This window comes from Equus quagga, chromosome 13 (assembly GCF_021613505.1).
Source record: "Equus quagga isolate Etosha38 chromosome 13, UCLA_HA_Equagga_1.0, whole genome shotgun sequence".
Taxonomy (NCBI): Eukaryota; Metazoa; Chordata; class Mammalia; order Perissodactyla; family Equidae; genus Equus; species Equus quagga.
The window spans coordinates 13,790,865-13,808,520 of record NC_060279.1 but is presented as its reverse complement, the minus strand read 5'-3'; the positions used below and the strand labels follow the sequence as shown (position 1 = coordinate 13,808,520).

The window sequence follows — 17,656 nt, the reverse complement described above, 5'->3', positions numbered from 1 at the left end:
GGAAAGACTGAAGAAGACACTCAAAATTTTAACCTAAATACAGATTAAAAAAATATTAATATAATTTCATAATGCTTTCTTTGAACTATAAATGAAACAGTTATAATGCATATCTTTATATGCAAGTCAATTTAATCTCACTTGTCTCAGTTTCTTTACTTGTAAAATATGAATAATAATATCACTTACCTTATAATATTGTTAAGAATTAGATAATTTATGTAAAGTACACAGTGCTGGGCATATAGGATTAAGTATTAAATAAATGTTAGTTATTAAGATTCTTTTTATTATTCTCTTGTTAAGGTTTGCTCAAAAAAATTACAAAACAAATTACTGAAATATCAGCAGTTGGAAACACCACTGGCAAAGCTGTTGGAACTGAGGGAATCTGATTCTGTTTACGATTAAAATGCAGACCTGTATAGCTGCTCCACATTTTTTCTTTTTTTAAGATATAGATTCTTAAAGAAAAACTATGAACATGGGAAAGAAATTAATGCAATGCTATCCCCAGCAATTTTGTATCACAAGTCTTCAAGTGATCTAAAGTAAACTTCAGAAAAGATACCATTAAAGAATGTTAGAAGAATTTTAAATACATAAAAATGAAAGAGAGTAAAAAAGGATATAAATGAGCTAATGGAAAATGGAGATGTAATTTTGGCTAAAGAAAAAGCTAGGGCTAGCTGCCATCTGGTCAAAGCTCATTCTCAGGATTCAAAAGAAAAATGACTGAACATGCTTTATGGCTATTTTAGAATACAATATATAATCTAATGAGAAGAATAAGGGAAAGTAATTCATGGTGTATATTATCTACAAATCAAACCAAAGGAAGAAAAATGGAATAAAACTCTTAAAATATTAAAAGCCAATGACATTTTTTAACCATTAAGAATTTTTGAGATCAATGTCAGAAACTTGCATATGTTTAACCAAGTAAAATTCTACCAAAGGGGAAGGAAAAAAAAATCTCATTAATTTCCATAGAGCCGCAGAAAGCTTTAGACTTTGTTGCAATTATCTGAATAGAAATGTGAATAAAAAGCCATTATTTAAAAAAATATTTGTACATAGGTCAGTAGAAATTTCTAAAACGAACGTAAAACTAAAGAACTATATTCCATTGCGAGATCAAGACAGGTAAAAACTACAGAAAAATAAAAGAGGATCAGATAAAATCTGAAGAGAAGTTTCAGCATACCTTAAGCATTTCATTAGCTGTGATGAGGACACCACTAACAAAGCCTGGCAATGATACGTACCTCTTCCATGATTTAGGAGACAGGGGAAATTATTCATAAGGCAATGACACCAACCTGAATTTTTGGTATTAAAGAGATGTTAACTGGAATAAAGCCAGGGACAAAGTCTGTTTCGATCCCTGTTACATATCTAGCATCAACCATACTGCTAAGCAAATACTGGTTAGCCAGCTGATGCACCAAAGAAAAGTGGGGGAGGGTAGGGAGTTGATGTATACAAAAATGCCACAAAAATCTATTGTATTAAAAACAGATAAAATTACTGAAACAATAGGAAGACCCAGAAAGGGATCATTTAATTAATTAATTCAACCAACAAATACTACTAAGTGCCTACTTTTGTTCTAATGCTAAGGATAAAGCCTTGGACCAAGACAAATAAAGGTTTACACACTACTGAGGGGGAGAAGGATTAATGAAAACATCATAATGAAAACAAAATGGTACTTTTCAGAGAATGGAGGATGTAGCGGGCACTACATTACAGAAGGTCATAAGGATAACTTTTCTCAAAAAAGAAAATGTCTATTATGAAAACCTAACACATTAAATCAAAAATTAATTGGAGGGGCCTCTCTCAAGAGTGAGGAGTCACACCTAGACACATCAAAACAACATACTCATGTCCTACAGAAGGGCAGGAGAGTTTTCAAAAACTTCTCTACTTTTGCTTAACAGAAAGCAATACACAGAACTGTAACAATTTAATTATTTCCATAGTTTTAAAAATATGCTCTCTCCCAGAAAACATTCTAAACTGGTTGAGCTACTGTATCTTCCCAAAGTTATATGAATAAAATAGAAATGAGGCTAGAAAATGCACATGAAATACTTATGTTTTATACAAATATATTAGTTTGCACAACGTTCCATTTTTCTCTCTCTCTCTTGCAAAGCAAAACTTCCCATGCCAAATTCTTCAATAAGCTTCTTAAGATTGCTCTCCAATGACAAGAACAAATGAGCGCTGTTAATGATTTTCAGATTTAAAGCAATAATTCTCATATTAAACAATTTTTTCCTTAAGATTTGCCAAACTATTCCTCTCCAGAAAAACTGTATTCTTATTCTAAGAATTTTTCACTGCATTGTCCAGGCTGACTAATTTTTACCTTGAATGCAAACCAACAGAAGAGACAACTTTTCAAGGGATAATGAGTTGAAGGCCAAGAAAATATTTTCTCCTTCTTATAATTTAATCCACATTGAATTATAGATAAATCTGGCAGTATCAAAATAAGAGTTTTATCAGCACATAAACCCCCATCCTTCTTTTTTAAGCTTCATAAAGAATGGTTGGTTTGATGATACTTTTTAGGGGCAAAAACACCATGAGTCTGGATCACATTTCTCACGTTAACAAACATGATTAGTCTTTACCTTTTCTCTATGCACTACAGATTCTTTTGCTTGATATATTCTTTCCATAAGAACCCTTGCTGACATAATGAATAAAGGGTAGCATTATGCAAATTCTGTATAGTTGAGAGGGATAGTTAAATAGAAGCTACAATTTGCATAATGAGTATCATCTTTCAAATGTCTTCAGGCCAAGTTCTGTCCTATGAACGTACAGCATCTCATAAATGTTGACACTGCTGTCAACTGCACTAGGGCCTAGTTTCCTAGGATGGGAAAGGAATCTGAAATCAAAACAAGTTAAATTTAAAAGCCATGATCCTAATTCATTTTAAATTAGAGCAAAATATGAAAAAAGTAAATATTAACAGGGTATAAACTATTGTTAAATCTTCACTCTTCAAAACACTTCACTACTGAAGATCAGGAATGAAAAAATGAACCAGCTGTCTATGATGTAAATAAATCAAGTAAGTAAAAAGTTGTATAAGTTGAAAATGCTTCACAGTTTCTTAGGAAAAGCATGCATGTTTTGATAGATGGAAGACATTTAATCTCAAGGTTTGCTATAAAACAAAACAAAACTGTCACTACATTAAAAGGATGATTTTCATGCTGAAAACGAACTAAACTGAGCCACAATAACTTATCTGACAAATGTTTCATTTTCCTTCCCAAGTTTACCAAATGTTTATGCCAAATGTTCCACAATCAGCTCACAACCTCAGATGATTCTTCACAAACTAGTATAAGGAAAAATAACTATATTAAGACTTCCAATATGTAAAATCATGTAGATATCAAAGTGTATGTTCTCTAGTTTAACTGAAGTACTTTGCCATTTTTCCTGCTTTGGTTTCTAATTCTTGGACAACCCTCAGAAACATGCATCTCATTTCACTAGAGAATACAAGAAGTAGAGAAGGAGGCGGAAGAGAAATCCAACAAAACCCCAGGTTTCTAGTGTGGTGGAGCAGTGTAGATAAAATGCTTCAGTGAGATCACTGGTAGACTCAGGAGATAAGATGGGGACCAGTTTTGTAGGAAGGGGAAAAGAGGATGAATTTACTTCGGGACATGCTGAATTAGGGTAACCTATAGATGTCTCATTCAATCAGTATATGAGTACCTAAAACGTTACTAGGCCCCAGGAATTACACAAACTGATGGATATACAAGTCTAGTCTAGATTTGGGAGTCATCAGGCAATATATGGAAAAAATATGAATGAGACTACTCCAAATGAGTGTATAGAGTAAGAAAAGTAGTGGACTGAGAACTTTAGAAGAATAGGTTTGAGAGAAAGGCAGAGAAAGAGGAGTGAATAAAACAAAAGCCAGAAAGTAAACAGTAAACCAAGAGAGACATGTGCGACTAGTGGAGAATTTTCAAGAAGTAGAAATAACTAGAATCAACCTCACAAAATTAAGAGGAGGCTTGAGAAACACCTATTAGATCTTTCAACTAGAAGTCAGTGGTGACCTTACTGGGAAAATTTCCATGAGTGAAGAGGGAGCTAACAGCATGCTGAGCAAAAGAAAACACAAAGAAAAAGGAGAAAGGAGGAATAGGCTACTTTTTACTAGCTGTATAAAGGAGAATTACACGGTAACAGTGAGAAGGAAGATTCCAAGTCATGAGGACATATAAAACGAAAGGGAACGGAAAAGAGGAGTCAATGGAAGACCAAAATGAAGATACAGGAAAGACAATGGTTCTAATATTTTCTCCAAATTAACTTCTGCACCTCAGCATCTGCCTCCCTTACTTTAACCCACAGGAATAATTACTATGTTTGTTTCAGGTATCAGGGCTGACAGAAAACAGGTATATTCTCTAGTAGAAAATCTTTCCAGATTCCACTAAACTCCAACTATGCTCGTGGTTTCCTTCCCTTCTATGTGCATGAGAGTGTACACATGTGCACACACACAGACAACTTCAAATCCTCTACTGAAGTCTCCACTGAGGGAACCATAAAACAAAGACTCCTGAACTAGACGTCACAGCACAAGGATTTATATTATTTTGTCATTTTCCCATTTTCAAAAGAAAATAATCTTAATTTCTTTGTCAAAGAAATACAAATTATGGAATTTGAGGAAAACATTTCAATGAGAAAAAAATATAACCATAGAATCAGTAAATTTTAGAATGAGAGTTTAGCAGGTGTAACTGGAAAGATGCTACATGAAGACTTCAGACTGCAGATGTGTCAGTAACCCGGTCTTAGGACTGTGAGCCAGCTCTTCTACCTTTAAGGGACCTTGGTTTTCTCATTGTAAAATAAGTGAAGTAGAAGAGATCACTGTGGTCCCATCCAGCCTTAGGAAGAACACGGCGGTGGTCTTGTGTGTGCTGTTTCTAGGTAAAGAGAACAAGGCTCAAAGAAGATAATTCAATGACTTGAAAAGTTAGCATGGTAGAGCCATTTTGGAATTCAGGGTTGCCAATTCTCAGTCTGATGTTCTTTATGCTATCAAAAGTACATGTTCTTATGGAGTATGAAGATATTGATGATTTTCTTTCAAATCGGCTATTCATCCTCTCCCCCAAATTATATTTTCAAGAATGGGTACAGTTAAGACTACAGCAAAAAGTGGAGCACACGCAGAATGTCTCCTTCTAACATCCAGCTTAGAGCCTCTCTGATGGAGTCACGTTCACTATGGCCCCAAAATGTTGATCAAAGAAACAGGACACAATATTCTGGTATGTAATGGCCATTATCTACACTGTGCTTAGGGATATTCTGCCTTCAACACAGGGTGCATAACATTCCCTGTTCCCAATGGAATCCTAGGATCTCCCAATATGTTCTAATGAGTTCAACTCTTCTCTGACAAACTAAGGCTGATGTTCTATATCAGCCGAATGAGAGTCTAGCAACTGCCTTGGTCCCTATTTGTCTTCTAGTCACTGGAACTGTGACTAGAATGACAGGTTTTTGAATTACTTTTAAAAATAGCTATTGTGAAATCCAGTATGAGTAACTACATAAAAGACAGAATAGAGATAAGGGAGAAATAAGGATACTAGAAAGAAACAAATGTTTATCATTTGATTATTCTCTACATAGGATCAAACCAATTTATCTTAATATATGCTAGGTATATATCATACAGAGTATTTTCTGTATTTAAATTTACATACATATTTTAAAAGGGACAGTTTGAGATTTCTTCTCATTCAAACACCTAAGGCATTATTCATATTTTGTTGAAAATAATCTCATAATGTTATTGGTTAAATATTTTTAGAATTTGTAAACACTGTAAAATATACAGTAAAGAGATAAATTCTCAGTCAAATGATACATAAAACACAGGCTTGTTTGTCTCAGTACTAACCTAAATTTCCACAGCTAAACAACTCATTTCTTCCAAGCAAACAGTAACACCAACATTCACTGAGACTACTTTTCATAATTCACCCTAAAATATCTGCCAACTATACAAAATAAGAACTCATGATGTTGAAAACAAATTCAATCAATCTTTTGATCAATTTCTTTAATGTTAAATATTTTTGCAGCATTAAACTTCATTGCAAACTACTGTTTCATTTTTTAAAACCACTGCTTCCTTACCATAATAACTAAAACATTGTTTTACCATATGGTCCAATCTCAAAGAAAAAATGATAGTCTATGAAAAACCTTGAGGGCAAAAGGCTAATTTAATAGGAAAATACATGCCAGGTAATAAGGTAACATGTCCCTTTAGTCAATTTTTTCAACTTAACAATCTTGCAGTAATTTCTTTAAAGGATACATACACTTTTAAAATATCTTGAATTTTATACAAATTACTGATTAAGGCACAGCAACAACTAGGCATAATAAACACATAGTGACATAACTCACCTAAATAGGGAATGCAAGGTGTCATCTTTAAGCTACTTATATAGTCTCTGAGTCTTTTGTAGTTATCTTCTTTACTCATTACATATTCTAATTTTTCAAAGGTAGTTTTGTCTTTTCGACTTAATAACTAAAATACAAACAGAAAAGCCTAAGTTATTTCCAAATCCCATTTTATTATAGCAAAGACTTGAAGTTGTATTTACTGTAAATTTGAATATTAATTTCAAAGTTACACCTTCTTTAATTATATTTTGATAGTATATAAATAAAACAAAATAAGATAATAAATCCAAACACATTATCTATAAAATATAATATCCTTTGTAGGTACATAAAATTATTAACTTACTAAGTAGTAAATTATAATAAATTATTTCTCATCTTTACTGTTTTAACTAGTTAAGCAATTTTGGTTGATCATTTTCTGAATTTAAAATAATTCTGTGTTCCTATTCAGCTCAAATGCCCAAATGTTTTAATAAACCGTCCCCTGCCTCGTCAAAGATAAAGATCATTCTTACATAACCATTAAGAAGTAAATATTGAATTTTATGATTTAAGTAACAATTTTTCTTGACAAATCTAACCATGACTAGTCCTAACAATAACCATAGAACTGTGATTTACATTTTTGGATTTTTGACAAGATTTTTTTTCTTTGATCCCTTGGATCAGTGCTTACGGCATATGGTTGAACAATCAACTGAAGCTGTTCTAAGAGGCTTGAGGGGTAGATTTGTAGTGAGTGCCCTTTGGAAAAAATGGAGAGAACCAAGGGGAATGAAAGAAAAACAAGGTCAGTCACCCAAATAACATTAACTAAAAAGGTTCAGAAAATACTTTTTCAAGTATTCCAAAGACTCTGGGGAAGAAAAAGAAAATTTTTTAAACATATGAAGTTAGGGCCAGCCTGGTGGTGTGATGGTTAAGTTCACATTCTCTGCTGCAGCAGCCCAGGGTTTGCAAGTTTGGATCCCAGGCACGACCTACCCACTGCTCATCAAGCCATGCTGTGGTGGTGTCCCACATACAAAATGGAGGAAGACTGGCACAGATGTTAGTTCAGTGACAATCCTCCTCAAGCAAAAAGAGGAAGACTGGCAACAGGCATTAGCTCAAGGCCAATCTTCCTCACCAAAAAAAAGAAGCTACTATTTCATTACAATGCAATAAAATTTCACTTTATTTACTTATATCATAAAATATTAGTGTCATATCATGCAAAACACCTCCAACTATAAAATTCTCATCTAATTCTCCTGTAAGGTTAATAGAGAAGTCTGAGGATTAATTTAGAGATCAGGAGAGTGAGATTCAAAGGTGATCAACAGTTAGCAAGAAGCAGAACATCCTAAACACTCAGTCATCCACTCACAAAGACGTAGGTCCCTGTTTTTCAAGGTCTTAGTCTCGTCCTGGAGATGAAGAATACTGTGATGCCTAATCCACTACTCTTTCTAGAATCACAAGTAGTACCATTGAGATTAAAGGTGGAATTCATTTTTCATAGGCTTCAAGATGCAGATTATCTTCAGATAATCTCTGTTGGAAAAATGTCTGACCAGTATCCCTCCCTCTTTAAAGCACAAGATTTCAAGGAGTCCTTTGCTTTAACGTTTCAGGTAGATATTCCATGGTCTAAAACAGTGGTTTTACAGCCTTTCCCCTGGCCCAGCTTCAACACCCCTGGTTAGCATTTTCAAGATTAGGTGCAAATCTCTGCTGCTCCCTATAAGGCCAACCATCCCTTTCTCCCCCACATAACAAAGTATTTGCATGTGTAAAACACAGCGATGTGACACAGCAGCAATAACAATAATCCTGTTCTTTTTTTCCTAAGTCAATAATTCAAAAACTTTGGTACAGGATCAGGAGAAACAAATTAGTTGGAACTCAAAGTGATTTTGCCACATCTGAAAACAAACTGCACTAAGAACTACACGGTCTAACGTGCATAAAAATAACTTATATCTTGGAATTTTCATAATAAATCCATAACCAGATCCAAAGGATTCAGCAGAGACTTGTTTTCAGAAGACTGCTCAGAGGAATAATATGGATAAAGGAATTAATTAGATGTTAAAATACAAATTTCCTAATAATAGCTCAGAAACTCATCCGAGCCCAATGCTAACACTATAACCAATAAGTCCTGATTTTCTTTTCCTCCTTTTCAACTCTTTTTCTGATGTTCCTAATATTATCCCTACAATGTCACTTCACTATATCTCTCCATCCAAAAAAGGGGAAAACAAAATACTTCATAAGGTTCTAACTCCATATGTTTTGGGCGCCACCCTCTTCCTCTGGCCAAGAGCATGACAAATAGGGGCAGAGCTCTCCAGGCTTTCAGTGGTGCCTGAATGCGGGAACACCAAGTGTTTCTGGCTGGATCTCTATGCCACCTTAACATAACAATCTGCTTTGGGAAAATTTGGATGAACCCCTGCTCACGTCAGTCACTAAAAGAAATACAAGATGCCCAGATCATCCCTCATCACCTTGATTTGTATCCCTATACAATATGTAAAAATGTGTGCACTTGCATATATAATTTATGTATTTATCTTGGACCTCACATGAAAACTATAATCCTTTGTTCATGACACTCAATTATCATTAGTCCCTGATGTGACTTTCTTGTTAAACTGATTTATTTTTAAATTTTATAACAAATACACATGTATCCACCTTCCTACCTAAGAACTACATACCAACAACACACATCTACCTATGTGCTCCCTCAATATCTAATTCCCCTGACTATCTTCAAGAGGTAACCAGGAACCACTACCCTAAATTTTGAGTTTATCATTCTCTTAAATTTTATTTGACTTTTGACTAGAGAATGTCATACTGTTTATAGTCTCTGGCACTTGCTTTATTCACTCAACATTTTGACACTGAAGCTTCATCCACAATGTTGTGTGTGGCTGCAGTTCGCTCATTTTCACTGCTTCCATGTGTATTTTCTCTTCTATGAGTACCACCACGATGCCCACTTTTCTATTTTTCTTATTTTTTCTTTTTGCTTTGTAAGAGCTCTTTATATATCCTGGATACAAATTCATGATCAGTTCCCCACAAATTCACACATCTTCCCCGACTCTGGGGATTCTTTTCAATTTTCTTTAAGATATCTTTCAATGAACAGAAATTCTTACTTTATGTGGCAACCTGTCCATCTTTTCTTTGATTGTGTGAGCTTTTCATATCTTATCTAAAATATGCTTACCAAGCCCAAGCAGGAAATCCACTTATGCCAAGCCAGAGAGATATTCAGCTATTTTTTTCTTCTAAAAGCTTTAAAGTTTTGCATTTCACTTTTAAGTCCTTAACTCATCCGGCAATGACTTTTGTGAATGGTGCAAGAGGCCCAATTTCATTTTTTCCCCAAACTGATAAACAATTTTCCAGCTCCAACTAACAGAAAGTCCCTCATTTCTCTAGATTTATGATGCCACTACTGCCATATATCAGAGTTCTATAAAAGCAAGGATCTATTTTTGGGTTCTTTATTCTATTCCATTGGTTGATATCTCTAAACCTGCACTAATTGAACATTTGCCTAAATAATACAGTATGTCTTGACGTCTGTTAGGGCAAGTACTCAAGCTCCCAACCCCATTTTCCTCTTCAGGAATGCCTTGGTGATTCCTGAACCTTTGTATTTCCACGTAAATTTTATAAGCAATCTTGTCCAGATCCCCAGATTGGGACTCTGATTCAAGCTGCACATAAACTCTATATACTCTGGGGAGAACTGGCATCTTTAAGTTTTTCTATCTATGACCAAAGGATGACTGCTCCATCTACTTAGTTCTTTAATGACCTCCTGTAAAGCTTTAAAATCTTTAACATATAGTTTTGCACATTTTATTGCACTTGTTTGCTATTTTGTATCTTTTATTGATATTGTGAATAGCATCCTTTTCAGGATATTTTCAACTTGTTTCAAATACAACTGATTTTGTATGTTCAGTCACCTTAATAAAGCCTTTTTTTTTTTTTTTTGAGGAAGATTAGCCCTGAGCTAACTACTGCCAATCCTCCTCTTTTTGCTGAGGAAGACTGGCCCTGAGCTCACATCCATGCGCATCTTCCTCTACTCTATACGTGGGACGCCTACCACAGCATGGCTTGATGAGCAGTGCCATGTCCGCACCCGGGATCTGAAAGGGCGAAGCCCGAGCCGCTGAGAAGCGGAATGTGCACACGTAACGGCTGCGCCACCGGGCCGGCCCCAAACCCTATTGTTTTTTTAAACTGTGGTAAATACATAATATTTACCATTTTAATCATTAAGTCTATGGCTTAAAGGCATTAAGTACATTCACACTATTGGCCAACCATCACCACGTTCCTTGGCCAGAACTCTTTCCATCTTCACAAACTGAAACTCCATACCCATTAAACAACAACAACTCCTTCCTCCTTCCTCCCAGCCCCTGGCAACTACCTTCAACTCTCTGTCTCGACAAATTCGACTGCTCTCAGTACCTCATATAAATGAAATCATACGGTATTTTTGTCCTTTTGTGTCTGGCTTATTTCACTCAGCATAATGTCTTCAAGATTCATCCACAGTGTAGCATGTGTCAGAATTTCACTTCTTTAAAGGCTGAATAATATTCCATTGTATGTGCATATCACATCTTGTACATCCATTCATCTGTTGATGGACCTTGCGTTATATACATTTTTTGGCTATTGTGAATCATGCTGCCAGGAATATTGGTATAAAAATATCTGTCTGAGTCCCTACTTTCAATCCTTTGGGGTGTATATATCCAGAAGTAAAATTGCTGGATCAAACGGTAATTCTACATTTACTTTCTTGAGGATAAATCTAACTATTTTTAATCATTTTTCTTTTGACTGTGCTGGCTAGGATTTCTACGTTGAATAGAAACAGTGAAAATGTGCATCCTTTTCTTTGACATTAAAGAGAATATTCCTAATATTCTCCCCATTTAGGATGTTGTAGATTGTTTGGGTACATTCTCTTTATAAAAAAACAAAACACTCTCAATTCCTCATTCATTAAAAATCTTTAACCCAAACGCGCATGAAACCCAGACAATCTTTATTATCTTCTAACTTGACCCAACACCCTACCGTTCCCAATCCTTCCCAACTGTACTCTCTGGGACTCACACTCCATCCTCTGCAAAAGCCCCATCCTTCACCTTTTCTTTAAGCATTCTCTTTCTTTTCTTACAAACCACATAACATGAACCTGGAGTTGACTTAGGTTCAATCTTTGCTTCTTGCACTTTACAACTCCTTCCAGCTTATTATCTCACTATCCTCTCTAAAATTCTCCGGCTTCTGTTAAGCACTAGATCAGTGCTGTCCAATCAAATTTTGTGTGATGATGGAAAATGTTCTATGTATGTGCTATCCAATACGACAGACACTAGCCACATGTGACTACTGAGTGCTTGTTATGTGGCTAGTATGACTGAAGTACTGAACTTTACATTCTATTTAATTTTAATGATTTAAATTTAACAGCCACATGTGGCTAGTGGCTACCATACTGGACAAGAGCACACTAGATTATAACAGTTATGTTACTGTCATTACTAGAGCAACAAGTCATTTTTGCCACTATATCTTAAAGGTTTTAGTATTTCGAGAAAAATAGTGCATGAACCAACATTACTGATATATCCTGGTGATCGCAATCTTTATGTAGATGATACTTCCAACCCTGGTTTCTCAGTTTCTTGACTTCTCTTCCTTAAATGGTCTTATCTTCACCACTCTCAGCCTCCACTCCCTTGGTCCTCCTGAGTCCAATAAATATTTGAGTGCACCAGGATTTCCAATCCAGTTACTGTAACTACTTTTTCACTGTTTGTTATCTCTCTTTTTACTTGCGTTAGATTCCTCATCTATCACTAAAACAACTTTTACATTTACCCACTTTATCTCTTTTTCTATCCTTGATCCCTCTGTAGTACAAATAAGCCTAAAAAAATTCCAATTCTGGTTAAATACAATTCTCGGCACAACTCCAGGCTAATGCTGAGCACTCGAACCTAGCTGGAGAAGATGTAACTTTGCTGGCTGGTTTCACTTTCAATTCCTGACCAAAAGTCTCAAGTGGATCCTTCCTAAGGCATATTAAACCTACTGTGTTTCCCTCGTTAATTCACTCTCACACTCTTCTAGATGACTTTCACCCTTTCCTCTTTCTTCAAACTTCCAACACCTCTCCCCTATCACCCTCAACCAATAACCTTGATTCTTATGTCTTAAGAAACCAAGCATTGGAAGGACTCTACAGAATCCCACCACCAAATCTACCAACTTACCTGGATCTGTAACCAAACGTACCCTCTTCTCTCCTGTTAAAATGGATAAACTGTCCCTGCTCCAGTAGAGTACTGGATCTAATTCACTCTTGCCTATTCAAGGGTATCACTGGAGTAACCCCTTGTTCTCTTACCTTTTTCCCCATTCTATTACATCACTGCCACCAGCATAGAAACATACTGTCAAGGATCTCATTTCCAAAAACAAAGCAAAACACGACAAATCTTTGGCGTCACACTCCCCTCCAGCTACTGCCAGACTTCTCTGTAGCACCTCAGCCCAACCCTTTACAGCTAAATTCTTCAAATGTATTCTCTATACTTGCTGTCCCATTTTTCTCCACCATTCTCTCAAATCCAGTCAGTTTTTCACCCCACCACTGTACTGAACCCACTGTTGCCAAGGTCACCAATCCCTGCCAGATCCAATGGTCATCTCAAAGTTCTGCCTTATTCAACTTATTGGCAGCATGTGACACAGGCGATTCACTCTTTGTTGAAACACTTTCTTTACCTGACTGAGGAAAACTTCTCCTATCTGTGATATTTCCTTTGTTGATTCCCCCTCCTTTTTCCAGTCTCTACATCTTGGAGGGTTCCAGGGCTTTTCAACTGTGTTCATGCTTTGGGTCATCCCATCCAATCTCATGTTTTAAACACTATTCTTTATGCTGATAATCACAGAACTTTATCTCTAGCCACAACTGTTCTATGAAACTTGCATGCCCAACTCTGACCTTACAGTTCCACATGGACAATTATCAGCCAACTCAAACTTAATATATGTAAAATAGAGTCCCACTCTCCACTCCTTCTCTGTATCTCCTCAATACCAAGGCACAGCATCTCCATTATCTGATTTGATGCCACCTCTCTGGACTCGTCTCCTACCATCAACTACTCCCTAGCTATTCCACTGTCAACACTACACTAACTACCCTGATATTCACTGAACATTATCAGGGCCTTTGCACTGGCTATTACCTCTGCTTGGAGTTCCCTCCTCCCAGATTCCACATCAATGTCCTCTCAATTCCCCCAGGTCTCTACTCAACTGTCACTTACCAGAGACTTTCTTATCACATATGATATAAATACTTCCCTGCCTTCCTTTCCATTCCATTTATTCTGTTTTATTATTCTTCAGAGCATTCATCACTATTTATATCATTTATTTATTTATAGTTTATCTTTTCCCAGTAGAATGTTAGCTATATAAGAATGAGATTTTGTTTATATCATTCACTGTTGTATGTCAAGCAATTAGACAGTACCCGGCACAGTATGGAATATTTTAAAATTTAATATAAACACCAAAATTTTATTCAGATTAATAATGGAGATGTTACTAAATAAAAAAAAATCTTTTCCATGCAAATACATGAGGGAGACAACAAAAATATCTTCAAGGAAAATAAAAATTAACTTGAGGGAAATGTATCTCATTTCTAAACCACAACATACATCAGAGTATAATTCTTTTCCCTAAAACTTCAAAGATGGAATTCCTAACAGTATATTTATAATCATTTCCATTCCCCCATGAAATTCAAATTTTAAGAAAAGAGAATAAGGCCATCACTGTTAAAAATAATTTTTAAAGTAGGAAAATCCTTCACCCAGGTGTTTCTAAAATATAAAGAAAATATAAAGAAAACTGTAAGCTCTTCCATATTAATGTTTTTCCAATATAGAAATCTACCCTGGTTTTCATGAGAAACATCTGTCTCTTCAGACACCAAAAAAAATGAAAGCGACACTAAGCTAATTAAAAATACAGTTATACTGTAGTAATTAAAAAAAAGATTTTTAAAGTCAGTCGTACCTTTTACACAGAACCCTACGAACACACTAAATCCTTTGTACAAAAAGTAATAAAATCATTCCTCTTTAACATTAAAGAAGAGTATTATATATGAACAGATTTAATTAAATCTAAAATTTTACTTACATAGAATCTAAATGAAGAATACCTAGACAGCGTGTGGCCAGTATCATGTCACTCAAATATGAAAATACACAAATTCGCAGAAATCAAAATTCACATCCTGACCTTGTTAAAGTATACAGAACCAAATACGATTAACACAACATCAGAATATGTAGCAACACTGCATAATTCCATGTTAATTATCAGATTTTCTGATATTTCTAAGGAAAAAAACCTAAGTTTCCTGCCTAAAAATAATGGAAATCTAAATCAGTAAATACTTTTTGAAACTTACAATTTACATTTTCCTCAAACTTTCCAAAAGCATAATCTTTACATGATTAAATACAATCTTTTTGGATTTACACTTTCTCGTGAGTAAACATGAAATGGTATATTGTCAAAGATACTTAAGGACGTTTTACAAAAATGATTTCCTAAAGAGCAAAAACCAAGCACCAATCTGTAATTTACCCAAAAAATTACTTAGTGAAACAGCTGAGAGAAAAATGCAGGTTTCAAAGTACAGAGTACACAGTAATTTAAAATTATTATCTATTATCATAATATTAACCTTATAACACATTTTTACTTCCAACAGGAAGTCTAACCTTTCATTAACTAAGCAAGACTACTCACCGCCCATGTTTTAGTCAACCTGAAAATTGGGGCACTCTGTAAGCCAGAAACCACTGCCATAAGTGCATGAAGGTTATTCAGCTCATACAGTTTCTGAAGATTTAAGAAAAAGGGGGAAGAGAGATGAAAAATAAACAGCAAGAGTACAAAAAAACTTCAGATGCACAAGTATAATTTAGGCAATTGGTAGTGATCCAGTACGTATTACCCTCACCACTGAGATTTGCCATTTCAGTACTCACTGTTCACAGTAAGTTGATTTGGGCCCACCATAGAACTTCCGCATTCTAACTTGGCATTATCTCTAAGCTCCGGGAACCAATCTACCTCTAGTTGGGTAAGAGATTAAGAAAACCCAAGTTACAGCTCAGTATCAAGTTTGCCTGCTATGATTAGGCACACTAGTTTTTAGCAAGCAGGCTCCTTCCTTATACTGAAACATTATTAAGCCTCTGCCTTAGGATCCAAGTTTCAAGACACGGTCTGTGCCCAGTATCCTGATCTAGTTTCCTACTCAGTACCCGCATTATTTCAGGGCTAGGGTTCAAACCCGCTTCCCAGAGTCCTCCTCAATTTCCTGCTTCCTCCTGTCTGAATCCCCAGATCCTTTGTTCCTCGTTCACGCTGGGACATCTAACTACCTGCTTCCCAATACTACACCTTGCCTTTTACAGTCTCTGTGCAGAGAACTCCTATCTAACACCAGGTTCCATGAGTCTGCCAAGAGATCTACTTGACATTTATTCCTAATTTCCCAGATTTCTTCATACTACCGGATGCTTACATCCCAATGGGTCTATCTAAAAATCAGTCATTTAGAACTGTCCTCACCCACCATCAAGAGACTCCAAGGCAAAAATGCCTGTTTCAAACATCAGAACTAAGCAAAGGGGAGGGTTCTGTTTCTCTGAAGAACCCTAATATGCCACCTTAATTCAGGTCTCAGAATTCCCATAAAGTTTCAAGAAATATGAACTCAAGTAAAAAGAAAAGAAAAAAACACAAGGAACAAGAATTCGCAAATGGAGAACAGTATATCACATGTTGGCTTCAAATAAAGTGAAGACTGTACATAAAGACATTATCCAGAATGCAACATAAAAGCCAAATAGTTTTTAAAAAATGTGACATAAAGTTTAAGAAACATGAATGGTAGAGAAAAAAAGGCCCCCATTTATCTAACTAGAGTTGCAGAAAGAGAAGATAAAAAGTAATAGTGTAGAAATATATGAGAGATAATGGCAGGTTTTTCCCCCAAATCACTGAAAGACACTAATTCCTAGGGCTAGGAAGCTCAAGGAATCCCAAGTAGAATAAATTAAAAAAAACCTCTAAGTCTGGAATAGCATTTTTCAAGAACAAGGGTGACATAAAGATGCTTCCAGACAAAAAAGAAATAAAGAAAGCTTTAAAAAAGATTTTTAAAAATGGTGCCAGAATGATTATTCATATGGAAAAATATGAACTAAAACTAAAATCCATAACTCACACATATTATATATGAAATTTAGTCCAGATGGATTAAATACTCAAGTACCAAAATCAAAGCTATAAATCTTTTAAAGGATAATATAAGAGAACATCTTTGATATTCTCAGAGGTTAGAGTAAGGGGTCTTAAATAAGATAATAAAAATTAATTAAAGATTAATAAGTTTGACTACTAAAGTTAAGAACATCTATATGGAAAGATAACATGAAAAGAGTGTTAAGACAAGCCACAACAGGAAGATGTATGCAAAGCATACGGCAGAGAACTGGCATCTAGAAACTACATACATAAAAAAGACTCCTATAGAAACTGATGAAAGACCAACACCATAACAGAAATTGTTGAAAGATCTCGAACAGATCTTTCAGAAGAGAAAACCTAAATGGTCAACACAGAAAAAAATGTTCATTCTCAACAGATTCAATGAAGATTATTGATCTAATTGTCATTTCTTTGAAAGTAATTTGTCTTTTCTCTATATTTCTAGGGCTTCAAACCTCACGTGAGCACCAAGAGACTTACACAAGAATGCTTTTGTAGCAGCACTGTTTATAACAGCAAAAATCTGGAAACTATCCAAGCTAGAGTACACTGAATATTTGTGGGATATGCAAACAGAGTACTCTATAACAGAGATACACCTGACACCATTCAGTAACACTGCTCAGTAAAAAAAGCAAGTTATAAAAGTATAAAAGTCATTATGGAGCAATTCAATTTAAACAAAATTCAAAAACACACAACAATATACTATTCAGGGACACATCTATACAGTAAAACT

General features: G+C 35.2%; 1 protein-coding gene across 3 annotated transcripts in view; it reads right to left on the bottom strand.

Annotated features, from left to right (window-relative positions):
* The window catches only part of RALGPS2 (Ral GEF with PH domain and SH3 binding motif 2), a 154,339-nt gene that overhangs the window by 65,959 nt on the left and 70,724 nt on the right, over positions 1-17,656 (bottom strand). For all 3 annotated transcript variants that reach the window (XM_046680546.1, XM_046680544.1, XM_046680543.1), the window contains 2 exons: positions 15,385-15,477; positions 6,493-6,619 (listed from right to left, as the gene is read on the bottom strand). In XM_046680546.1, the coding sequence (XP_046536502.1) occupies positions 6,493-6,619; positions 15,385-15,477 (220 nt within the window). The remainder of the gene's footprint in view (positions 1-6,492; positions 6,620-15,384; positions 15,478-17,656) is intronic.